The sequence below is a fragment of the Sarcophilus harrisii genome, chromosome 1, assembly GCF_902635505.1.
Source record: "Sarcophilus harrisii chromosome 1, mSarHar1.11, whole genome shotgun sequence".
Lineage (NCBI taxonomy): Eukaryota > Metazoa > Chordata > Mammalia > Dasyuromorphia > Dasyuridae > Sarcophilus > Sarcophilus harrisii.
Window position 1 is genome coordinate 689,247,518 of NC_045426.1, and position 26,917 is coordinate 689,274,434.

Genomic DNA, 26,917 nt, shown 5'->3' on the forward strand with positions numbered 1-26,917 from the left:
ATCAATTTTATTTTTTTTTTTAAAGAACCAGCTCTCAGTTTTCACTCTCATATCTGTTTCTTTTCCTAGTTTCCCCCGATTTTTACTAGCTCCTCTTGTTATTTTAGGTTTATTTATTAATTAGTTTTCTAATCTTTTAAACTGCCCATTCAGTCCCTTCCTCTTCTCCCCATTTTGTTAATGTAGTGTGTGAGGATAGGCTTTCCTCCCGGAGGACTACTTTATCTCAGGAATCCGATATCTTGCTTCATCTTTACCTCTTTCTTTTCCACAGTTATTAGTTGTTTCTGGGATTGTTCTCTGACCCGCTCATTATTAAGGATTCCATTGTTAAGACTCCATTGGGGACTAAGCTCTGACATTTGAGGCTTCCAGGGCCCTCCCAGTTCTGACACTCCCCCATCCTCTCCCACGTGGGCGTCCGGAGGTCGGTGATTGACGTCCGGGTCTCGACACCAGCGGCCCGGAGCGCTCTCCTCAGCCCCGCCCCAGATGTCGCTCCCTCCTCCTATTGGCCACGAGTGCAGATGGGCGTTGCGGGCTCCGCCTCTTTCTGTGCCCGGAGGCTGAGTGACGGCCCTCGAGAGTCAGTTGCGCGTCTCTCGCCTTTTAGGGACGGACGTGGGACCTTGATCTGCCTCCGCTCCGACCTCCGGCCTCCAGCCTCCAACTCAGCATGCTCCGGGCCGCTGCTCTGCTCGGGCCCCGTCTGGGCCGCCGCTTTCTGTCCTCGACCGCTGCGGCCGCCGTGCCCATCCCCAACGAGCACCCCGAAATCTTCTACAACAAGGTGGGATGCCCCGCGCCCCCGCTGGCCTGGGCGCCGGCCCCTCCCGAATGCAAGCCTGCACCCCATGCCCCCCTCCCCAGCACCCCTTCCCTCTTGTGTGTACGGCTGGTTCTGCACCCCTCGTCTGTGCCCCCTCCCTCTTCCCCTGGTGCACCCCCGAGCCTTCCTTTTAACCCGCTCTCTTCTCTAATCCCTCCTTTCCACCTTTTTCCGTGTGCTCTGCACCCCACACCTCCCTTTTCTGTCTTCTGTACCCTATGTCTGCCTTTCCCCTCTCTCTACACCCGACGCTTCTTTTTTTTTGTCCCCCTTTATACCTCATGTCTCCCTTCCCCTCCACCGTTTCTGCAACCCTCACTGATTCTTTCCCCTCTCCTTCCTCTTCTGTGCCCTTTCTTCTTCCTTGTGCACTTTTTTGAACCCCACCCCCCATTTTCCCCATTCTTCCCTAGCCTTTCTTTTCCCCTCCCTCCTTTCTCAATTCTCCCTTCCGTTTTGCACCTATAGTTTCCCCTTCTCCCTGCACCAACACTTTTCTCCCTTGCACCCCATAGCTCCCCTTTCTCCCCCTGCATCCCATGAGACCCTTTTCCTCCTGCACCTCCTCCTTCATTCTCTTCCTACCTTCCTTGCCTCCCTGCTCTCTTCATGCTCCCTTGTGTCTGTTCTCTTACCCCCTTCCTTCCCGTCTAGTCTGCTCCTTTGTAACTGACCCCTCTTTTCCATCCTGTGCTTCCCTTTTCTTACCTATTTTCTTTCCCATTGTTTAGTTCAGTGTCTGGCACACAGTAGGAGCTTAATCAGTGCTTAGTGACCGACTTCTCTTCCTCTGTCTTCTCATACACTCTCTTCTCCCTGTTCTTTCCTCCACCCCCATTCCGTTCCCCCAATTTTTTCACCTCATTGCTAATTTTCTACTTTCTTGGAGTTGTTGTCTATTGCTTCTCACCTTCTCTCCTTCCAATCAGAACTTTTTTTCCTTTCTCTAACCTCCACCTTCCCTCCTTCCTCTTTGGGAGGCTTTTCCCCTCCTTTTCCTCCTTTCCCTTTGCCCTCTCTTACCTTCTTCACCTTTCCTGCCAACATCTTCCCTGAACTGCTCCTTCTGGGTTATGGGAGAGGGGGAGTACCTGTTGTCTTCTTCAGTTTCCTCATCAGTCAAATGAGAGGGGGATGGGAATTGGGCTCATTCAGGTGAGACAGGTTTATAATTCAGAGCTCCCTCCCCCCATCCAACGCTCCAGCTGTGAGCATCTGTTGAACTCCTCATTAGGCAAATGTCTTTCATCTACTTCTCCAGAACTAGAGTCTCTTTGGACCAGAGCCTTGGGTACAGACCAGAGGCCACCATCATTAGATAATGTCCACCAGACCACTCCTCAGCAGTTGCTGCCTCCAGCAGATTACAAACTATATCAGAAAGGGAAAAGTATCAGGAAGTAACTACTCTCCCAATAAGTCAATGTTGACTTGGTTTGCTGTGGGAAGTTTATATTCTCTGCTCTGCCTATTGAAAGTTCATACAATCCAAGGCAATCCCAATAAACTTTGGATAGAGAAAATGCCATCTGCATCCAGAAAAAAAACTTTGGAGATTGACTAGAAATCAACACATGCTATGTTCATTTCTTTTTCCTGTTTTTTCCCCCTCCTCCAATGGTATTTCCTTTTTGTTCTGATTTTTCTCTCCCAAGATGATTCATCAAGAAATGTGTATTTAAAAAATTGATTAAAAAATACATCAGAAAAAAAAAAGTTAATAAGATCATAGGTCCAGAGATGGGAGGGACTTCAGAGACCATCTGGTCCAACCCCCTTCATTTCACCAATGCAGAAATTAAGTCCCAGGAAGTGATGTGACTTGTCCCAGTCTGCACAGCCAATAATGTCCCGTGGGGTTTGAACTCGGTCCCTCAGGCTCCAGCAGTAGCCTCCTTTCCACTATATCATTCCGCTCAGAATATCCTAGATTTAGACCCTCTAGTATCCTTAGAGTTTAATTCCCTTATTTTACAGATGGGTAAATTGAATCTGGGAGGGTTTCTGTGATTTGCTTAGGGTTACAGTTAGGAAGTTATCTGAATCAGGATTTGAATTCAGCTCATCCTGACTTCAGGCCCACTGCTCTATCCACCTCACATTTGAAATTTTGGGTGGATTTTCCCCCCACATTATTTCTTGCTAAGGTAAGTGGGGTTAAGAAGTGTTAAGTGGCTGAAGCCAAATTTGAACTCAGGTCCTGACTTTGGGGCTGATGTTCTATCCACTGCATCACCCAGCTGCCCCAGTGTTTTTTTTTTTTTTTTTTTTAACATTCATTCTTAAATATTTTGAACTCCAAATCCTCTCTCTTCCGCCCCTCCTCCACCCACTGAAAAAGCTAGCAACTTGATTCTTTTCTTAAAAACAACAACCCTTCCTTCTCCCCCCCCCCCCCCCCTCCAGATTAGCTCAAGGACCTTAAATAACCAGAATCTTGTGTTTTCAAAGAGGGAACATTATTGGGTTAGCTGAGTTCTGTTATGAAACACTAGGCTTCTCTGACCTTTTGTCTTAAAAAAAAATTGGACTAGTTTCAACTTTCTTTGGTTAGGATTGATAGCTGTACTCGAGTTCCCCCTCCTCCAGTCTTTCCCCCCCGCCCCCACCCCCCTTTCCCTGCTGTCTCCTTTTAATCTGGGCAACAGTTAGTGAGGAGGAGAGGGACATGTAGAAGCCATAGTTGGCATCTGTTGCAGCAACCTTACAAAATAGATGAAGGCCAGGAACTAAATAGGGGAAATTGTCAGGGAGTAACTCCTGGTTTCCCCCCTCCCCCCACTGTACCCAGTTGCCTTTATCTTTCTAGTTCTACTGTCTTCTGGGGTGGGATAGCCTCAGTCCTGCTTCTGACACACCCTGGCTGTGTGGACATGGCGAAGTCACCTCTCCAATTAAGATGATAGATTTCAAAGACAACACCAATTTTCATTGGAGAACTTGTTTCATTTGGGAGTTCTTTGTTATATAGGAGTAACCTCCAGTCAGGAGCACCTACTGTGTGCTAGTCAGTCAATAGACTAGTACTTCTGAATCCCCTGCTATGTCCTGGGTCCTGTGGTAGTTTCTGGAGAATGCAAAGACAACAGTCTAAAGGGTTCTGATCTGCCAGGAAATGATCTTCTGGAAGAAGCCTAAATTTTAGGGTCTTTCCTAAATTCCCCCTGCTTGCAGCCACATGGTAGGATTGCAGACTAACAGTGGAATAGGAGCTCAGAGGTCAGCGTTCCACCTCCCTCTTTTTCACAGCTAAAGAAATGCAGACTCAGAGAGTTTCCTCCAATTGCCAAGGGTCACAGAGGGACTGGAATTGGAGCCTGCTTTCTCTGACTCCAAATCCAGCCCCTTTCTCTGAACTCCACAAATTAGAAGGGCAATAAATCTATGGCAAGCCCCAACTCCTTTGTCTGCACTTTTTTCCTTCCCACATTTTATTGGAAATGAAGGATAAGAGTAGAGGTAGAGCCCAGTTTTTTTTTAGCTTTAACAAACTGTTGAGTGGGTTGCTTTCACTGTAATTATGGTTTAGCCATTAAGTTATTAGCCAACTAGGGCCTGGACCTTTTGATACTTGAAGGATCCTGTGATTTCTAGACTCCCCCTCCCTCCGTTTTGCAGATTCCCAGCCTTTCTAGATGATTTTATGAGCTACCCAGGCCCAAATCATCCTTCACCTGATGACCAGCTTTTTTTTAGAAAGTCTTTGGTCTTCAGCTCATTTCAGAATCACAGCAGTTTCTAGTTATGGGAAAGAATTCTCTTTATAACTATTGAGTCAAACTCAGGGGATACGTGGGAAGTTAACTAGTCACAAAAGATCTCATATTTACATAGTTTTAGAATGTATTATTATCTATGTTTTGTATTTTTATTTATTTTGTTAAATGTTTCTCAGCTATTGCTTATACTCAGGAGTGTTGTAACTATGTGTGGGGTCTGTAGCATAACTGATAAGTGGATGCACAGGCTTTAAAGGCTTGGGGCACCATGGATTTGGAGTCAGAAGACCTGGATTCGAATTTCCCCTGTGCTACTCAGTACTTTTATAACAGTAGACAAGTCACTTTACTTTTCAAGGTTCATCTGTAAAATTGCTTATAAAGCCTCTTCCCACTAACTCAATGATCCTTTGCTTAACCTCCTTAAACCTCTCCTAAAGCAGGTTTTTTCTTGTATCAATTAAATTTGACAGAAATGCCTCACCATTGTTGCTTTGTTCTTCCTTTTTGGGGCAAACAAAAATGACTTTTAAAAAATGCCTGCTGAATGCCAGCTTGGGGATTAAGAGACAAAAACAACAGTTTCTGCCTTCACAGAGTTGGATTTGAATTCTACACTTATTTACATGTAATTGTGTAAATATAAGGAGGTAATTTAAGGAAAACTTTAATGATAGGTGAGTGTCCTTTCTCCGTCCTTTGCAGGGGTGGAGAAGTTGGGGATGAGGTAGGTGTAACATAGCATATAATGCCAGTTTTTTAAATCCATGGATCAGTTTTGTTGATTTTTTTTTTCCTCTCTTTTAAAAAAAAATTCTTTGTTATAAGAGATGACTCCCTAGCACTGGGAAATATATAAATGAAAGATTTCCTTACAGATCTCCCAAAAATAGTAGGGGACAGATTAGTCAGGACTTCTTGTAGGAGGTGGTTCTGAAGCTTTGAAAGATGGTAAAAATAATTCTAAGAGATGGAGGTGAAGAGGGAATACATTCTAAAGAGATATGGCTTGTTCAGAGATTAGGAACATAAAATGAGGGAAGTCATGGGAAATGAGACTGGAATAGTCTTTATCTGAGATTAATCCCTGAATTAAAAGGTTGAAGAAATATTCTTTTTTTTTCCTTAATAATTTTTAAAAACAAATCCCAGAGAACTGAAGACTTTATTCAGATCTTTGTTTAAGTCAGTATTAGAGAAAAAAAATTCTGTAATCTAAATAGAAAAATTTAAAATTTGTGTCATCACAGTAAGCTCTGGCTCATCTTATGAGGTCCTGGGTCATTAGATGGGATTGGTAGAGAAAGCCTGAAATACTCATAAGATTACTCCCTGAGACTAGCAGGGAAAGGCACTGACAGGGAGCCCCTCCGCTTTACAGTTCTGCCCTTGGGGAGGTAACCCCACCTTACTGTATCCAATTAGAAAGCCAAATTATGTCAGATACCTGAGATTATATGTTCCCTATAATCTGTCGCTGGCCCAAAACCTTGTAGGTAATTGACACCAAATGTTGAGATTTGGTCATGTGAAGAATTCACAATAGTCTTTGGCTTTGGCAAAAAGTAGGTTTATTTATGAGAAGAGGTTATAGATGTAAGAAACATAATGTCTTAGCAAGAACCCACAGACTCATTGATGAATGCAGGAAAGATTTATTTTACGTTCTTGCAAGCTGAGGAGACACACTTTTGAAACTCCAAAGGTAGCATCTCATTTCCTATCCTGAAGCACAAGGGCCTCTCCTGCTTCCCCATTAATTAGATGTTTCAGAAGTTACAGGATATGAATCTCTACCCTTCATTACATAGCCAGTCCCTGCCCCAAAGGAGCTTACTTTTCATTAGGGAGAAGGTAACAGAGAAGGGCTAAGGGTAAAAAAACTAAAGATTAATATATTATTAATACAATATATAATATACAATACACATAATATAGTAATGTAAAATATGTAATAAACTATAATTAATATATATTTATATTTTAAAATATTTACTTATTAAGCACCTACTGTATGTCAGGCCTCTATACTAAGACTTTCCAAAAATTATCTCCTTAGAACCTCACAACAATCCTGCGAAGTAGAGGCTATTTAAATCCTTATTTTAAAAATAAAGAAAAGAGGCAGGCAGAGGTGAAATGACTTGCCCAAGCATCTTGTGAGTGTCTTCTGGCCAGATTTTTTATTTTATTTATGGAGGGTAGACAATTGGGGTGAAGTAACTGGCCCAGGGTCACACAGCTAGTGTCTGAGACAGGATTTGAATTCAGTTCTTCTCTGCTCCAGGCCCAGCATTCTGTTTGTTGAGTCCCCAGCCTTTTTGTTTTTTTCATTACTGCAAGGGCTTAGGAGTCACCCAGAGCACTAATTGGATGCAGAACTTACCACAGATGTTTCTGACTGAGGCTGGCTGTGTTGTTCTTCCTCCCTTCCCTTCCATTCCATTCCCAAGACCACAATTGGTATCTGTTTCCCTGCCTCTTAGTCTAACCTTTTGTAAAAGTGTGAAGGAGATGGCTTCCCTCATTCCCAGCTCAAACCCCATCTTCTGCAAGAAGTCTTTCTCAGGCTCCCTTGGAGATTATCTCCAATTTATTTCATCTGTAGCTTGTTATACAGAATTATTTTATTATCCTCCTCCCCTTTCTCTCCCCAGCAGGGGTTTTTGCCTTTCTTTTCTTCGCCCATACCTGGCACGGGGCAGGTGCATTTATAAATGTTTGCTGACTTGGGGAACAATTCCCCTTTCCAGACCGAGCTGGATTCTGACCACATTAGTCAAGGAATTATGGGATGATTTTGAAGGTATTCTGCTGTTTTGTTTTGAAGCTCACAGATGGGATTGTTGGCAACCCCCTGGAGACAGCAGCGGGGACCACTAAGTCTCCTGTGGGTGAGCTCTTGGAATATGTGCTTGACCCACGTATTGGGTCCCAAGGCTTTAGCTCCCGCCTCTATTTGGAGGGCACCCTTTCTTCAGGTCAGACCTGAATTTCTGGACAGTTGAATCGTTATTGCCCCTTTTGAAATAATCTTATCGCCACAAGTTTAGAGGAGCCCCCTGGGCTGGTTGGGAATGGGGAAGGCTGCTGACTTTATCTCAGACCTTTCTATCTGGCTTGTTTTAGTCTTCTGTTTGGAAGGCAAATCTCAGAACAATGGATTTTGGGGGAAACTCCCCAGCCTTGGAGCTGTCCCCTGGTGGTTTATGTAAAGCAGAATGCTAGGAAACCTGGTGGTCACCTGGAATTGAGTAGTGAAGGACTTTGAAAGCCAAATGAGATGTTTCTCTTTGATCTTTGAGGGAGCAAAGCCCTGGGGACATCTGGGGCTTTGGGCTTGCTGTTGGCTGCCAGCCTGTGCTTTAGGGACATCATTTTGCAGGTTGGGGAGGACTGAGGGGAGGTAGACCTGGGACCAGTCTGGGGGTTCTTAACCCTCCCCATGGACCCCTTGGGCTGCTGCTAGTGAAACCTATGGCTGGACCCCTTCTTAAAATCATATTTTAAAATTCACTAAACCAAATGAACAGCATGAAAAAGGAAACCAATGATATTAAAAGTTATCAGAAAGAATATATATATAAACCTACACACCACATTAAGAACTCCTTGAACTAGATGATTTCTCTATGATTCTGTTTCCTAGAACCACATTTTAATGTTGGGAATCTCTTCCAGCCCTTCTCTTGAATGCTATCCCTAAGATTCCATTCTTTGGTTTCCAAGCTCTTAAGTTTTACATTAGGTCTGGTCAGTGTCTTCCCATCCTCATATTTACTTAAGAAGAGAAGATTTCTGGTCTGGAGAACTTTGTCTGAATTACTTGTCAGCCAGCAAAATAAAGCTCTTTTAACAGGATCTATTTACTTTTGAATTCTAAGCTTTGATCTGCTCTGTCCTGGTATGAGGGGTGGAGATCACAAGCTAGGGAGGGTAGAACATCCAGGAGAGAATCTGCCTTGGCTCAAAGCCTGAGGACAGAGGAATCTAGGAACATTTTGATCCTATTGTCTGTATGGTTCAAGTGCTTCCTGTTTAAAAAGACTAAAAGTTAAAAAAACCCAAAACCTTAGGGTTGGCCCTGCACGTTGCAAGCTCAGGTCTGCAAATGGCTATCATGTGGGGAATCTCTTTCTAGTTCTTTGCAGCAAATTCCACCCTTGGTGGGAACCAAAGATCTGGGGTTTTTTTTGGTGTAGATGGCTTCCCCACAGAGATCCAGGCCATCCTCTCTCCACAACTAAGCATCTTCATGGCTCTGTGCTGACCAAGGGTCTCCCTGGACTAGGCTAAGCTGGCTCTCAACATGAATCCTCCAGGGAGGGGGTAGGGAAACCTCATGGGATCCTAGTTTATTATGAGAAGCAGAACTTCTGGGAGAGCTAGGAGATAGATTCAGAATTAGGATGGTTTCAAAGGCCCAAGAGCAGAGGGATGGAGTCTGAATCAGGATGACTTCGAAGGCTGAAGAACAGAGGGGCAGAGGGATTCAGAATCAGGATGGCTTCAAACACTCAAGAAGAGAGGAATGGAGTCTGAATCAGGATGGCTCCAGAGGCTCAAAAGCAGAGGGATGGACTCGGAATCAGGAGGGCTCCAGAGGCTGAAGATCAGAGGGATGGATTCTCAATCAGGATGACTTCAATGGCTCAAGAGCAGAGGGATTCAGAATCAGGATGGCTTCAAAGACTCAAGAACAGAGGGATGGAGTCTGCATCAGGATGGCTTCAAATCCCTGCCCTGCTACTTGTGACTTCCCTTGGGGGCAAGACTCTAAAGTTCAGGTTCCCCCTGGACTAGACTGTCCTGAGCCTGGGAGGGAGGAGGTCACTGCCAGTCGTTTCCTCTGCCATTGTGAGGGCCAGGCTTTGCTTGGACAGTGGATACTGCCCTGCACTGGGTCCATCCATACTCAAAGGCTTTCCAGGTGAGGGAGCCCCACTGTCGGACCTTGTGCGCTGCTGGCATTGCTCTCTTGCATCCAGATTCACCAGAAGTAGAAATGAGCACCTTGCAGTGTTTGCTCTGGGGTGAGGCTGCTGCATCTTACAAGCGCAAAGCTCCCTGTCCCCAGGGGGCTTACGCTCTAATGGGGAACAGGACACAGCTGAGGTGGGGTGAGGAAGGGAAGATTACAGTGGGGGGCAAAATGGGCTAGAGAAAAAAATGGCCCATCACTCCTATATCTCTGCCAAGAAAACTCCAAATGGGGAGCGCTGGAAGAACGACTCCAAGACAACAAAAGTTTTCTTCTTTTGTTGGCTCTGACCTTAATTATTCACCTGAGGGTACTTAACCTCCAAGGGCCCTTTCTGTGGTGAAATTCCCTTTCATGTTCTTTATTGAAGAAATCCTAGCTCACTTGGAGCCTGCTGAATCAATATATTATATAACACTGATTGAGCACAACCAGCTGAGCTGGGCTGCAGGGTGGGGCCCTCCCTAGGGGAAGACTTTACACCCCGGAAGAGCCTTGATCTTGGCCCAAGTGCCAACCCCCAACCCCGGCTCATGGAGCAAACACAGTCCAGTCCAAACCCCAGTGAAGAGAGACAGATGGACCGAGATGGGGGGGGGGGGATAACCAGCCACCCAAATCCTGCCTTGGAGGCCCAATCACTAAACTTCTCAGTACCTTACACCAGCTCTAAGACTCTTGAATGGCAGACCAAGATGGCGCCCATCACATTTATTTGTGGGCTGAGTTTTCTAGGGGCTCTTTATACAGACGACATTAATCGGGTAGCATTTATTAGGCTCCTACTGTGTGATCAGACACTGAGAATAAAAACAAAAACGAATTCCCAGTCTCATGGGAGAGTCAACATGCAAATAGCCGCATTGGAACAAGACAGATGGAAGTTGGGGGTGGTCTCAGAGGGAAGGCACAAAATTAAGGAGTGGAAAAAGAAGCCTGGGAGGAGTAGGGAATTGGATGTATGTCATTAAAAATAATTTTAAAAAATGATTGGGAAAGGCTCTTTAAAGAAGGGAGGAACTGAAGGAAGGATGCAGGAAGCTAGGATGAGGAGAGAGTTTGAGTTCCAGGGGTGCGGCCAGCCCCGGAGACTGCACTGAGCCCAGAGTGAACATCATGTTTGAGGGAAGGACAGGAGGCCCGTGCTACTGGATCAAAATGCTTGCAAGGCAGTCTCGGGTGGAGGGGCCAGTTTATGGAAAGTTTTAAAAGTCAGACAGGATTTAAAAAAAAAAATTAAACAGTTTTTTATAATTCATCCCAGAGCCACTGGAATGTATTGAGTTAGGGCGTACTTGCTAATAATTGTAACAGTAGAATGGGGGAAATAGCTTTTATCGCTCAAGATTGTTGTAAGAATTAAATGAGATAATATTTGTAGTGTGCATGACATAATGCCTGGCACACAATAGACACTTAATAAGTGCTTATTTTCTCTTTCCTTCCCTTTCTTGATCCCTATAGGGAGGATGGGCTGAAGTTGGGAGGGACTCGAGGCCGGCAGACCCACCAGTTACAGTGGTCTGGCCATGAGGTGATGAGGGCTTGCACCAGGGCTGGGGCAATGTTGGAGAAGAGCAGGGGGTGCATTTGAGAGATGCTGCAAAGGTGGACGTCATCGGTCTGACAGCAATTACAGTAAAAAAAAAAAAAAGAGCATTTCCTTCAAACAGAATTAAAAGTACTTTGCAAAATGCTAGATAAATTATCATTAATAATAAATAATGACAATGATTATTCTTTGTATTTAGTTTGGACAGTGAGGTGGTATAGGACTCAGAATAAATGATCATTATTAATAATCAATGACAATAAATATTCTTTGGATTTAATTTGGACAGTGAAGTGGTATAGGACTCGGTCAAGAAGACCCTGAGTTGAAATCTCAAATACTCACTAGCTCTAGATACGTCACTTTAACCACTGTCTGCCTCAGTTTCCTCATCTGTAAAATGGGAATAATAACAGCACCTTCTCTTCCTCTGCCAGGGCTGATATGAGAATCAAATAAAATATAATTGTTTAAAAAAGCACAGAGTAAGTACTATTGAAACGCTCATTCTCTCCCTCCTTATATTGGATACAAGCTAGATTACCACCTTGTCATCCAGGTCATGAAAAGGTTTTTGTTGTACTAGTTCAAAAGTTTTTAGACTTTTTGTGTTCTGGACCCCTTTGGCAGTCTAGTGAAACTTATGGACCCTTTCTAAGAATAATGTTATTAAATGCATTAAAATGCACAGAATTAGAAAGGAAACCAATTATATTGAAAGAGAGATAGAGATGGTCAAGTTGTTGGAGTCCCTTAAATCCGCCCACAGACCCCCTTGGAGGTCCCCAGGTTAAGAATTCATGGCCTAATTGAGAAATACATTCCTTTCTATCAATAATACTTTTATTTTTTTCCAGTTACCTGTGAAAATAGTTTTCAACATTCTTTGTAAGAGTTTGAGTTCCAGATTTTTTTCTTCTTCTGTCCCTTTCCTCCCCAAGAGGACAAACAATCTGATATATATATATATATATATATATATATATATATATATATATATATATATATACACATATACATACACACACATATATATGTTCCTGTATATATATATATATATATATATATATTCCTGTATATATGTGTGTACATATATATTCCTGTATATATGTGTATGTATGCATGTATGTGTATATGGGTCATTATATATACATTTATAATATATATATATGTAAATTCCTGTTTAACTCTGAAATTCACGGCTCTTAAGTAAGGGACAAATGGCCTGTGGACATCATCTTCTGAGCTAAGGACAGTTCCTTGCTGAAGGCCTCCTTCCCGGGCACATTCACCCAATGCAGATTTGGTCTCTTGGGTGCTCAAGCCAAGGCCAGTTCAGATACACTTGTCCAGGTGCCCCATCCATTCATGGCGGTTTGTCAGGGTCTCTCTTGTTACTGGCAAGTCCCAAAGCTTAAAGACTCAGTGCCTGGAACATAGTAAATGTTTAATTAAATGACTGATTGATGGAAAGTTTTTTTTTTTTCCCTATGGCAGATTTTTATAAACAACGAGTGGCATGATGCTGTCAGCAAGAAGACTTTTCCCACCATCAACCCATCCACTGGAGACGTGATCTGCCAAGTGGCCGAGGGGGACAAGGTACAGAGAGCCTCGTCCTAAACAAATAGCAAGTCTGGATTCTCTAAACCAGGCCATGTTCTAAAAAGAACTAAAGTTATACTTGTTGCTGTTGTCTCACTTGGGGAATGACCCTGAGGGGACAGGGAACAAGAGGGACCTGGTACATTTTTATACTCTTCCAGAAAGACAGCTTTTCTCCTTTGGAAACATTTATCATCTTTTTCTTCCTGAGAAGGGGGGACAAGTTGTGAAATCCCAGAAATGTCTGTGTCTAGAGTTAATTTTTTTATTATTATTATTACTTAAAAATAGAATCTGGTTAGATGGTCATTCCCACTATGATTTAGAAAGGGAAATAATTGAGAGAGCAAAATCTGTGGTCCCTGAAGTTTATAGAACTAAAGACTAATTTTATTTACACACTTATTGAGTTTGTTGGGAGCAGATTGGGGAAATGCTATAGTGTTGAAAGTATTTTGGCTTTCAGATAGAAATTTGGAGGAGTCAGATCAGCAAGTATGTATTTATTTATGTATTGAGAGGTTATGTAATAAGCTGGCTTGGGAGTCTGGAAAATCTGCTTTCAAGTCCAGCCTTTGAAACCTTCTGGCTGAGTGGTGCTAGGGGAGTCACTTTACTTCTTGTGTTCTAAGATTATAAATGGCAAAGCAGTAGAGAGAGTTTTTCACTGTCTGTCGTTCCCCTTCAGATAAAATTCACATGATTGAGTTTGAGTTTGTGGAGGGAAGGTTGGGGAGCTGTATTAGTTGGACAGTTCTTAGGCATGAGTGTTTATTATCATTGATAATTTTATTGATTCTTTTTTTTCCACCATGTTATTTCTCCATATATTATGCCTCCACCATAGTTCCTTCTCTTATAGGAAGGACAATCAGCATTTCAAAACTGACCCACACGTCCCATACATCCATCAATTTGTAGTCTATAATCGTCCTCTCAGCTCTCCTGAGGTGGAGGAAGGGAGGTATGGTCAGCCGTCCCCTGGAATTCATATTGGGATTCCAAGTTCATCTGCGTTTGAATTTTACTTAACTTATATTATTACTGAACATATATTATACAACTATAGTCATTCTCTACAGGTTGTCTCCTGGGTTAGCTTTTTCTTTATTTTGCATCTGTTGATACAAGTTTTCTAAAGTCTCTCTGAATTTCTCATATTGGTTTTGTCCGTAATAGTTCATTCAGTAGAGCTTTTTTTTTTTTTTTTTTTTTTTTTTTTTTTTTTTTATCTGTTTGGACCCTTTTTCAGTTTTTTATTTGCTTGGCTTGATAACTATTATGCATACCCAGGATTTGGGGAGGAACACATATGGAGAGGAGGCTGGGATATGGGGAGGAACAAATATGGGGAGGAGGCCCAGGATTTGGGGAGGAACGCACATGGGGAGGAGACCTGGGATTTGGGGAGGAATACATATAAGGAGAAAGCTATAGAAAGGGCAGTGTAGTATGGTAGAAAGAGTCACAAAGGCTGGCCCTTAATCTAGAATCCCATGAATAGCATTCCCTCGTCATCCCCCTTCTCCATCATCCCCGTGCAAAGGTGGAGCTGGGGCCCGGTCTTTGTTTCCCAGGCAGACGTGGACAAGGCAGTAAAAGCTGCAAGAGAGGCATTTCGCCTGGGCTCTCCGTGGAGGAGAATGGACGCGTCACACCGAGGAAGGCTCTTGAACCGACTGGCGGACCTGATCGAGAGGGACCGGGCTTACTTGGCCGTATGTGCCCCTCCCGGGCCCCTTTCTGCCTCCCCGTCTCCCAGATGCCCCCGAGGTAGCACTGGGGGCCATGCTGGTCGCAGCCACTAATTGCTTCTCTCTTCTCAGACGCTGGAGACCTTGGACAACGGCAAACCCTACGCCATCTCCTACCTCGTGGACTTGGACATGGTTCTCAAGTGCCTTCGGTAGGTCCTGTGCGTCTGTAGCACTCCGGGAGAGAGTTCTAAAAAGACCAAGGCGGAGCCTTTTCCAAACCCTCATGGTGTGGGGCAAGGGCTGTCTTTGGGAGCCACTGAAAGTGTGGGTCAATTGGCACTTCCCAGATTAACTCTTTGATGATATTGTTGCCCCCATGAAACAGGCAGGATGTTTGTGTACGGTTAAATCTGAGAAGGAAACTGCTGGCAGTCATCCCGTCTTCCTTCATCTCAGTTTTCTGATAGATCTCTATTAGCAACCAATAATCTGTCAAGTACCAAATGTGTATGATAGCCTGTAGGGGAGTCACTTTACTTCTTGTGTTCTAAGATTATAAATGGCAAAGCAGTAGAGAGAGTTTTTCACTGTCTGTCGTTCCCCTTCAGATAAAATTCACATGATTGAGTTTGAGTTTGTGGAGGGAAGGTTGGGGAGCTGTATTAGTTGGACAGTTCTTAGGCATGAGTGTTTATTATCATTGATAATTTTATTGATTCTTTTTTTTCCACCATGTTATTTCTCCATATATTATGCCTCCACCATAGTTCCTTCTCTTATAGGAAGGACTCCCCTACTTTGACTTATCCGTAAATAGTAAACTGAAACTTCTGGCAGATCGGGGGAAAAAATGAAAAAGAGACAGAAAGACAGAGAGAGACAGAGAGAGAGACAGAGACAGACAGAGAGAGACAGATACAGAGAAAGAGACAGAGAAAAGAGAGGAGAGAGACAGAGAAAGAGAGGAAGAGAGAGAGAGAGAGAAGGAGAGAGGAAGGGAGGGAGGGAGGGAGAAAGAAGACCATTCCCATCATTACAGTCATTGGAGTGTTTAGTTCTCAGCTCGTACAGGTCCTCCTAGATTTCTCTGAATTCTGTCTTGTGATTTAATTGATTTGTATTTGAGTTTAGTTGTATTCACTTGCTGTGGTTAATAGACGCTCCCCGGCTGATGGGGGAGAAGAAACTGCTGTAATTGTTCTCTTTCTTACTTTTCCTTTTTGTCTTTGACCTCCAGGAGTTAATCTCGTGGATGTTAATGATCTAGAAAGTTAGGCTAGGGGAGTCAAGACCCGAAAGGCAGGATCTGATGAGCTGGGCCCAGGAACCTGCCTCAGACGCTTAGGAAACAGTTCCTGCTTTCTGTAATGGCTCCTCTTTATTGAATAAACTTTATGGGGGGGGGGGGGAAAGCCACATTTTTATACACACATTTTTTGGTCATTTTTAAATTTTCGTATTTCTTTTTGGGACTAGTCTAGTATTTGTTCTTTCTGTCTCTTTCTCTTTCTCTGTCTCTCTGTCTATTTTGTGATGCTTGACACAGCTGGCGCACAGTTGGTGCTAGATGGGCATTTGTTTAGTTGCACATTGCATGTCACTAACTGGTTCTAAGAGGATGGCAGGGGGATGAGAATCATTTTGCCCTTTAGAACAGATGGGGGAAGTGGGGATGGGGGATGCTTAAGTCAAATACATGCACACACAAATATATATAAACATACATACATATATATATATAATACATTTTTATACACACATTTTTTAGTCATTTTTTAATTTTCATATTTCTTTTTGGGACCAGTCTAGTATTTATTACTGGCATTCAGTAATATTTGGGGAATCCAGAGGCTGTTTCTCCAGAGTTGATTCCCCTCATAGTCTAATATTTGTTCAGACACATGTATGCATATACATACACATAGCTCTCTTTCTCTTGCCTTCCTCTCTCTTCACCTTAAATGCGACTCTAACTTTAACTCTTTTTCTCTCCTTTCCTATTCATTACCAAGGAGCAAGCATTAATTAAATGCCAACTATATTCTAGGCCCTGAGGATTAAAACAATGAAACAAGCTGTGCTCTTGTGTGCATTTATATGCTATATTTACGTATATAATATAGCTTAGTGCTATATGGGTGACGGTGTAGTGTTAGTGAATCCAGGTTTGGGGCAGGAAGCCTTGTCCCAGGCTCCAGCACGGTGTAGCTGTGGCAAGCCTTTCAGGGTCAGAGGCAACGCTCAGAGGGCCGCATGGCGATCTGCATCAGCGCAGGGATTGTCCACCTCCAGAAGTCCCTGGGCCTGTGGAATCTGGCTTTCTGTTCTCCAGGTTTTCTCCTCCGTATTCATTTCTTTCCTTCTGGAGGGTTGGGAACACGTTGGTCTGGTGGCTCCAGGGGACTCGGTGCTTCCCAGAGCTGGGTTCTTGGGGCTGCTTCCCTGGGAGGGGCCCCATGAGGAGGCCGCTTGAGAAATGGGGCTGACGCCCGTTTGCTCCATGGAAGCTTCCCACAGTCTGGTACCTGAAACCACAGGTGTTTGTTGGCAGGTATTACGCTGGCTGGGCTGACAAGTACCACGGGAAGACCATCCCCATCGATGGGGACTTCTTCAGCTACACACGCCACGAGCCCATCGGGGTGTGCGGCCAGATCATTCCAGTAAGTGCCTCCCTGGCCCCAGGCCACAAGGAGCCCCAAGCTCCTGCCTGCACGGCACAGAGAGCGCTCAGGGTCCCTGGGGCCGTCACCGAAGCGCTGTCCTTCCTTGTGCCAGGGGGTGACCATCCTGCCGGGCTGAAGGGCTCCAGGGGTGGCCCTGGTGACCGGCAGTACCTGGGGCCTTTTCCGTACAAGACTGAAAACTATGGTTTAAACAAAAGTGGGGGGTATTCTTAGGGCCTGCTCTGAACTCACCCTTATTTTGTATGTGTGAGATACAGCCTGGAGCAAGGGCAGAGAGAGCCAGCCTCAGAGCGCTGCAAGGCGCTGGCCAGGAGTAAGCTGGGCTCCTGGTGCCTCCGGACACCTCCAGACTCCGAGCTCAGGGAGACACCCAGGGCCCAGGAGGACCCAGGTTGAGCCTCGAGCCCTTTATTTTAAGGAAAGTCCTCCCGGTCCCTTTGGCAGTCAGCAGGCACCTGCTCACACAGGCTGAGCACTCCAGGGAAGTGAATGCTGCTCTGGGGGTGGGGCCTAGTACACAGTAGGTCCTCAGTGAACAGGCGGCCTTTTGGACACTTGCCTCTGGATGTCCAGCAGACATCCTGAATGTCACATAACCAAACAGGACCCATTCCCTTCCCACATGTCTCCTCCCTCCTGGACTTCTTGACTACTATGGAGGACAGTGCTGTCCTGCCAGCCCCTGGAGATGCAGGGTCACCATCAGTTCCTCATTCTCTCCCCCCCATACCCAGATGCCCACTGATCCCCCTTCTGCAACCTCCCTCAAATGTGGCCTCTCCTTTCCTCTCAGCCCATGGCTGCTGGGGGGGGGGGTCAGCCTGCCTCTTAGTGCCCCCAACTCAGCCTTTGTGCATTTCCAAAGGGACTTCCCTAAAACATAGGTCTGATGGGGTCTTCCTCCCACTTGGCAAACTCCCAGGGCCCCTCTTACTATTATTCTTGCTATACTATTTGGCTTCTAAAACCTGTTATAACCTGATCCTCTCTCTCTCTCTCTCTCTTTTTTTTTTTAAATTATAGCTTTTTATTTACAAAACATATGCATGGATATTTTTACAACATTGACCCTTGCAAAACCTTCTGTTCCAAATTTTCCCTTTCCTCCCCCAACCCCTTCCCTTACATGGCAGGTAGTCCCATACACGTTAAATATGTTAAAGTATGTGATAAATACAATATATGTATACATATATTGTATTTATCTTGTTGCACAAGAAAAATCAGATTTAGAAAAAAAAAAACCTGAGAAGGAAAACAAAAATGCAAACAATAGAAAGAGTGGAAATGCTATGTTGTGGTCCACACCTTTCCAGTCTTAGACCTCACTTCCCCCCATGGCCTCCTGGCTGGTCCAACAAGAACTCCTCAGGGTCTTCATGGCTGTCCCTTAAGCCAAAAAAGCCCTCCTTTCTGCAGGAAACCTCCTCCTCTGGCCAGATGACCACCCACTGACAGATTCATTCTGTCTCTGTCTCTCTTTCTGTCTTATCTCTCTCTCTTGTCTCTCTGCCTCTGTTTCTGTATCTCTGTCTCTGTCTTTGTCTCTGTCTCTGTTTCTTTCTGTCTCTTTCTCTGTCTCTTGGTCTTTCTCTGTCTCTATCTCTCTGTCTCTGCATGTCTCTGTATCTGTCTGTGCAACACTGTTTCTCTTTCTCTTTGTGTATCTCTCTGTATCTCTTTCTGTTTCTCTGTCTCTGTCTCTTTGTCTTTCTCTGTCTCTCTTTGTTTCTTTCTGTCTCCATATCCCTCTTTCTGTGTCTCTCTGTCTCTGCATCTCTGTCTTTCTCTCTGTCTCTTGCTCCCTCTCTCTCCGCCCCTTCTCCTCATCCTCTGTCTCCTTCCTTTCTTCCCCCTCTCTCTCCCTCCCTTCCTTTGTGTCTGTTTTTTTCTGGGTCTGTACATATACATATGTGCGCACACATTCACGTGTTTTCTCTAGTTTTGCCTGTTTGTGGCCAGTTCCCTATCCCCGTATCCCTATCACTTACTCAGCGGGGTCTAGCCCAGCATAAAGGCCTAATAAATGCTTGTTGGTGAGTCCCCGGGAGCCAGTTGGCCGTGGGGGATCCGGTTTTTCAGCGTGGCGTCTCAGACCGTCTGGTCACCGGGCTTTCGCCTTCCGGCCAGCTGGCCGAGCAGCAGAGGGTTGCGGGTTCTCAGAAGGCCACCGGGCAAAGGCCTTGGGACAGAGCTGTGCCCCGTGAGCGGCCCCTTGTCCCCATCCTGCCCCTGGTCCCTGCAGGCTGAGGCAGTAAAGGCCTCTGGCTTCTCTCCTGACCATAAGCCTCAGACCAGGCCCGGGGTCAGCAGGGCAGCCCACAGGCATGTGGGCCCTCCCACGGGGGCTGGCTCCTGACCCACCCTGGTGAAGGCTCTGGGCCCTGGGGTCCTCTGAGCTCCGGGCTGAGTCTTTCCCCCTGGAATAAAAGCACTGCAGAGAGCAGCTGATCTTAAGACAAAGGCCAGCTGCTCTCTGTGCTTAGGCTGGGAGCCGGTCGGAGAGGGCCGGGTTGGGAGTCTGAAAAGCCTCAGGCCCTCCCGGGCCCTCCCTGGCCGGGTGACCCCGGGCCCTCCCGGGCTGGGTGACCATGGGCTGCCACGTGAGGGGTCGTCGAGAGCTGGCCGTAGAATGATTGGACAACGTCTCTCCTAGTGGAACTTCCCCCTGCTGATGCAGGCCTGGAAACTAGGCCCAGCCCTGGCCACGGGGAACGTGGTGGTGATGAAGGTGGCCGAGCAGACCCCCCTGACCGCCCTCTACGTGGCCAACCTGATCAAGGAGGTGAGGGACGCGGCTCTTCTCCCCTCTTCCAGACCGATATGTTGGGACAAGGCCCCCCTCCTTTAGTGTCGTGATTGTGTCCATCCATCTCCTCTTGGGTCTGTCTGTGGGAATGTAAGGTCCTTGAGGGCAGGGACCATTTTCTAAGTGGCTGGCATACAGGAGGCGCTTAATAGATGCTTGTGGGCTTCCCTCCCCTCCCTTTCCTCTCCTTTGGGTCTGCCCCCCTTGCTGTACCAGGCCCCATGGTATGAGAGGGGGGCTGAGGGGACCCATTCATTCCCAAACGCTGATCAAGCCCCTCTTTGTGCTGGCCCCTACATGACTCTGGTCCGGGATCCCACACTCAACAAAGGGGTCCCCCCTGGGGGGGCTAGACTGGTGCTCCCTGGTTCTTGTGTGATGGTGCCCTCTTGGCCCAGGGAGAAGCCCCCCGGGCCTGGCAGAGCCCCTGCCCCCTTCCTCCTCCGGCACAGGAGGATACCCCAGTCCATGCCCTGGGCTGTTCACCCACAGGCTGGTTTCCCCCCCGGAGTGGTCAACATCATCCCCGGGTACGGTCCAACGGCTGGCGCCGCCCTCTCTTCCCACATGGACGTGGACAAGGTGGCGTTCACTGGCTCCACCGAGGTGAGAAGCCCCAGGGACCCAGGGGGCGGGTTTGGCTCCTCGTTGGGGAGTCTCCAAGGAGAGGCTGGGGTCTTCTTGGGGCACGGAGCCGCCTCCTCCACAAAGCCGCCGCTTCTTATAATGAGCGATGGTCTGCGTGTTACAGGAGACCTGCTTGGGAGGGGCAGGCGGGTAGCGAGCATTGATTAGACACCTGCTAGGAATGTGGAGGGGAAGAAGCTGGTCTCGTTCACTAGCAGACCCTGCTGTGAGGTCTCAGTGGGGCCCAGCATGTCTCGGGGCCCCGGCAGGGGGGTAGAGGGGGATGCTGCAGCAGAGCAGGATGTGCCCAGTCACTGGCAGAGTCTCAGTGGGGTCCTCCCCGCCATGGGGCCCTCCCCAAGCCTGTCAGGGAGGGGAGGTAGGAGCTGGTTTCTCCTAACTCGGAATCCCAATCTGAGCAGTTTTACAGGTGAGTAAACTGAGGCACGGCCGCGACTCCCTCGCCCGGAGCCTGGAGCCTCTAGCCCCTCTGTCTCTGCTCAGGTTGGGAAGCTCATCCAGGTGGCCGCAGGGAGCAGCAACCTGAAGAGAGTGACCCTGGAGCTGGGCGGCAAGAGCCCCAACATCATCCTCTCAGACGCTGACCGTAAGCCGGGGGGGGGTTAGAGTCTGCTCCGACGGACGTGGGGAGTCAAAGGGAGGACACTCCCCCCGCCTCCCTGGCAGCCTTAGGGAGTTGCTCAGAGCGTAGGCCTGGGGAGCTCCCGACTCTGCCCCCATTACCCCCCAGCTCTGTCTGCTCCAATGTCCCCCAGCTCCATCTGCCCCCATAGCCCCCCAGCTCTGCCCCCATGGCCCTCAGCTCCGTCTGTCCCCATAGCCCCCCAGCTCTGCCCCCGATGGCCCCCCAGCTCTGTCTGCCCTGATGCCCCCCAGCTCTGCCCCTATGGCCCCCCGGCTCCGTCTGCCCCCCATGGTCCCCCAGTTCTGTCTGCATATAGTGAGTAGCAGTAAGGGGCAGATACAACAAGGCCTGACATCAGGGGCCCCTCAGACACCAAATGCCTCTGTTTCCTCCTCTGTAAAGTGAGCGGGAGATGAGGGGCTAAGTGCCCCCCATTTCTGCCAGGAAAACCCCAGAGGGGCCATAGAGGGTTGTGACAGCATAGGGACAAACATGAGAGAAGTTGCCAGGATCCGGAGATGGCCCCGAGCCCCGCCCCTGCCCCTCACACTGACCTGGCCGCTGGCCAAGGAGCCCTGGCAGAGGGCATGAGATGGCACCCGGGGAGGCTCACCTGCAACCTGCCTTCTCCCCCAACAGTGGACTGGGCTGTGGAGCAGGCCCATTTCGCCCTGTTCTTCAACCAGGGCCAGTGCTGCTGCGCGGGCTCCCGGACCTTCGTGCAGGAGGACATCTACCCTGAGTTCGTGGAGAGGAGCGTGGCCCGGGCCAAGGCGCGTGTGGTGGGGAACCCCTTTGACAGCCGCACGGAGCAGGGGCCCCAGGTGTGTGTGCCCGTGGGAGCCCGGGGTCGGGGCCCAGGGTCAGGAATGGCGGCTCTCCTTAGTTTTTGCGTTTTCTGACCATCCTGTGCCTCCTTTTGTCTGTGAGCTGCATACCATAGGTAGTTAGTTGGCTGGCAGTCATTAAGCACCTATTGTGTGTGTTCATGTGCCTGTGTGAGCCCCAGGGTCGGGGCCTAGGGCCGGGAATGTCCCTCCTGGAGGCCAGCTCTCTGTAGTTTCTGCATTTTCTGACCATCTTGTGCCTTCTTTTGTCTGTGAGCTGCATACCATAGGTAGTCAGTCGGCTGGCAGTCATTAAGCACCTACTGTGTGCCAGCCACTGAGCTAAGCTGGGGATACGACAAGAGGCAGCTCAAGGAGCTTCCGGTTTAACCTGAAAATTCGCCCAGTCCAGCCCAGCACCAGGAGCTGGGACCAAGCTGCACATCTCCCTCCACAGGTGGACCAAGAGCAGTTTAAGAAGATTCTGGGCTACATCGATTTGGGGAAACAGCAGGGGGCCAAGCTGCTGTGCGGAGGGGGGCCTGCCTCCGACCGGGGCTTCTTCATCCAGCCCACCATCTTTGGGGACGTGCAGGACAACATGACCATCGCCTCGGAGGAGGTGAGCCCGCGGCCCCCGCGGCTGATTGTTCTGACCCCATGGCTGACCGCTCAGATTTGTTGGCCCACCTTGGGCCGGAGGTCTGCTTGGGGGGACAAAGCGGGGTCACCTCGGAGGAGGTGAGCCCGCGGCCCCCGTGGCTGACCGTTTGGACCCCGCAGCTGACCGTTCGGACCCGTCGGCCCACCTTGGGCCGGAGGTCTTGGTCAGGGGGACAAAGCGGGGTTGGCTCGGCCCCGAGGGCAGAGCCGGGCGTGGGGAGGTCGGCGTCCCCCACATTGGAGCACTCCCTCCCTCAGATCTTTGGGCCAGTGATGCAGATCTTGAAGTTCAAGACCATCGAGGAGGTGGTGGAGAGAGCCAACGGTTCCACATATGGGCTGGCTGCAGCCGTCTTCACCAGAGACCTGGACAAAGCCAACTACCTGTCCCAGGCCCTGCAGGCCGGCACAGTGTGGTAAGGAACCCCCAGACGGGCGAGCCAGGGGCCAGCCAAGGGGCCCTCATGCCGGAGCAGAAGCGGTATCGTAAAGTCTGATGGCCAGCAGGGACCCTGGAACTTGGACCTGACCATAGTTCTGGGGGCTCTTGGCAGAAAATGTCTGCCACCTCCTGACAGACATGGCCACTGTGGGAATTTATTTTGCCCGTCATTTGTTACAAATTTTCTTTTCTTTTTCTTTCAAATGAGATGGGAGTGAGAAAGGGGAGAGATTTCTTGAAAAATAATTAAATTTTTTTTACTAAAGCTTTTTATTTTCAAAACATATGCATAAATCATTTTAAACATTCACCCTTGCAAAATCTAGTGTTCCAAGAAAAATTTAAATTTAAAATTTTTTTTCCCATTTAACCGTATTTTTTTTTTATAGTAAAGCTAGTTTTCAGCACTCATCTTTGTAAAATTTTGAATTTCAGATTTTTTTTCCTCCCTCCTCCCCAAGACAATGAGCAAGCTGATACAGGTTATATACAATTAATTATTTTGAAAACACAGACATAGATAATTCTTCAACATTGACCCCAGGATTTTCTGAAATCAGCCAGCTCATGTTTCTTCTAGAACAATAGTATTATCTTACATTCAGACACCATAACTTATTCGGCCATTCCCCAATTGATGAACATCCCCCCAATTTCCAGTTCTTTGCCACTACAAAAAGCACCACAACAAACATATTTGCAGATGTGGGTCCTTTTCCCTCTTTTACGGTCTTTTTGAGTTACACATCCACTAGAGACACTGCTGAATCAAAGGGTATGCAAAATTTTAATTTTTTTAAAAAAGAAAAAAAAAACACGTTATCACTACTTGGATTGGAGATTAGGAGAGCAAGAAGCTGGGAACTGTTTTTAAACCTTGTTCTAAATTATTAAATTTTGGAATTGCAGGATCAATTGCTATGATGTATTTGGGGCACAGTCCCCATTTGGAGGCTACAAGATGTCTGGGAATGGGCGAGAGCTGGGCGAGTATGGCTTGCAGGCGTACACAGAAGTGAAAACTGTGAGTTTGGGGGTTAACTTTTAGCAAAGCTGTTTACCATGAAAGATTTTTAGATTTGTTACAGTTTTATTCATTAGGCAACACTCAAAACTCCTCTTAAGTGCTGAGCATGATGCTAGGGATGCAAAAGGCAAAACCCAAAAATAATTCCTGCCCTCGAGGAGCTACATTCTAGAATGGGCAGGGATTTATTTAATTTTTTGAAGGGGGGCAGTGGGCATTAAGTGACGTGCTCAGTGTCAGACAGCTGGGAAGTATCTGGGGCAGATTTGGGTCCCTTTGTCTCCAGAGCTGGTGTGCTATCCTTGTCCCACCTAGCACCCCTTATTCAGGGATTCTTTACTTTTTTGTGTGTTTTGGGTCTCTTTGCCAGCCTGGAGCTCTTCTTAATTGTATTTTTAAATACATAGAATAAGATACACTGAATTGTCAAGGGAACCAATTATAGTGGAATATAGTTTGGAGCATCAGTCAAGAGAGCTTGAGTTAAAAATCTAGCCTTATTACTGGCCAGTCACTTAATCCCAATTGCCTTGCTCAAAAAAAAAGAAAAAATACAGTTATCAAAATGTTTTTTAAAAAATCAAATTCATAGAGCCCAGATTTAGAGTCTGTGGCCTGGAGAGAATATTAGATAGTTGTTTACTTTGTTCTGTACACAGATAAATCAATTCAAAATATGTACCAAGGAGTTTGAGGAATGGGTGGAATGATCCTTGCACTTTACACAGTGGCCTTGGGTAGGAGGCGGCATCTCATGGGAGTCTTGAAGGGAGATTGAAGGGTTGGCAATTAAAGAAAGAGTTTCAAGCTTTTGGGGAGGGGGAGAGTGTCATGTATAGGAAACAGCGATTAGATCATTCCCTCTGGGATATCAGAGGGCAGGAAGATGGTGCATGTGAAGTCAGCCCAGGTGGGAACCGGATTGTGGAGGATCTAAATGGGAACCAGAAGAACTTCTGTCTTATTTTAGGGACAGTGGACAGCTATGGGTTCATATCTTTCTCTCCTGTCCCCGTATTATTTCCTGTGCTCAGTCCACTGATAAGGGAAGGCAAGTCTAGCCGAATCCAGAAAAGTCCCCCTGCATCTAAAATGAAAAACTTTACTCTTTATGCACTTTTGTTTGAATGGAATTGGTCTATGAAATCTCTAAAGACCCTTTTATTTATTATTAATTTCTAAGGTGAGGTGAGGTTTTTTGGTTTGTTTTTTAAAGTTTTTTTTTTTTTACATCAATAATTTCCCAATATATATTTACCTTCCCCTCCCCAAACACCATTGAATACTCCCTTGTAACGGGGGAAAAAAACCAATTGAGTCAGCTGTTTGACCCATTACTGTATTTATTCTCAATCACCCTGAGTTGTAATATAACCCAGGAGTATGTTTGGGTACTTTCCACCCAAAATTACTTTTGAGTAATTAATTTAGGGCCCCCACCCCAGTTATTTTTTTCTTTTTTAATTAGTGTTTTATTTTTCCAAATACATGTAATATTCACCTTTGCAAAACCTTGTGCTCCAAATTTTTTTCCCACTCCACTTCTCCAAGACAGCAAGTAGTTTGATATAGTCTGCTCCAGTTTATTAAATATTATTTCATAAATCAGAGCAAACTCTTCCCATCAACTATTGCTTATCTATAAATATCAAAGTCCCTACTTTCCTAGGATTAGGTCCATTCAAAGTTAGTTTGTTCAGTTAACATTGTAATTAGCAGAACCTCAAATATTTACAGTATTTTTGATGTTCAAATGAGAATCATCTCAAATCTTCACTATAGCTGCAGATAATGTTTCTTCATTTCTGAGAACATGGTCCTACCTCATTTAGTTCATTCAGGAACTAAGCAAAGTCTTTTCTCAAGAATTCTTTTCATTTTCTTCACAAGGTAAAGACTAAAACAGTTCTATCAAGTGAGAAGGCCTCTATCTTTCAAGCTATCACTCTGAATAGTCCCTTTAAACCAAAAGTTGAAATTTTCCCTTTCTACAACATTGCATTTGGCTTTTTAAAATTCATAGTATAATAAGTCTAGCATTGATTGGAGAGGCTTTTGAAATAGGTGTTACTCTAGGGAACAACAAAAATGAATGTTTAGGGCCATAATCCTTCTATTTGATTTTAAAAGAAAATTTTTTATTTTTATTTTTGGATGTCATTTTTAATTATGTCCCTTCTGATAAAGAAAAATCATTAAGCAAAATAACCCATCTTGGTAGAATATACAGTATTCCACACCAAGAGACCAACCTCCCTCCCTCTATTCCTAGGAAAGAAGAAGGGTGTCTTTCCTTGTCTCTTCTCCAGGGTCAAGATTAAGCATTATTATCCACATTCTTTCTCTTCGAAACTTTCTAACTCTTCATTCTATTATTAGGTCACCGTCAAAGTTCCTCAGAAGAATTCATAAAGGAGGATGTGGGATTTCCCCAACCATGCCTCCAGTTGGAGTTTTAATTAGATTGAGGTTAGAACCTGGACCAAGAAGAGACCCGCTGGTTAACTAACGTCTCTGTAGAAACAATCAAAAATGTTGTGAAATGATAATGTTCCATGGTGGGGGGAAGAACTTTATTTTTAACTGCAACTGCATTACAATCTGAGAGTGAATTTTTATACCTGAAACATTTTAATACGTTGGTTAACATTCTTGTCAACCATTTTTGGCACTTTTTTTGCTTTAGGGCTAAACCTTATTAAAAAAAAAAACAACTTGATACCTTTGTTTCTTGTATAATTTATTCTATCTTAGAAGAAAACCTAGTCCCATGTGACCTGAGCATATGTACACAGTGAGATAACAT

At 46.1% G+C, this 26,917-nt stretch overlaps 1 protein-coding gene across 1 annotated transcript; it reads left to right on the top strand.

Annotated features, from left to right (window-relative positions):
- Positions 1-567: 567 nt before the first annotated feature.
- On the top strand, positions 568-26,830 carry ALDH2 (aldehyde dehydrogenase 2 family member). Its single transcript, XM_031948603.1, has 13 exons — positions 568-790; positions 12,579-12,683; positions 14,264-14,404; positions 14,513-14,592; positions 16,935-17,046; positions 19,727-19,855; positions 20,372-20,485; positions 21,011-21,113; positions 21,792-21,976; positions 22,437-22,601; positions 22,901-23,058; positions 23,994-24,108; positions 26,491-26,830. Exons 1-13 carry the CDS (start codon positions 677-679, stop codon positions 26,521-26,523), a joined length of 1,554 nt encoding a protein of 517 aa, XP_031804463.1. The 5' UTR covers positions 568-676; the 3' UTR covers positions 26,524-26,830.
- The last annotated feature ends 87 nt before the right edge of the window (positions 26,831-26,917 follow it).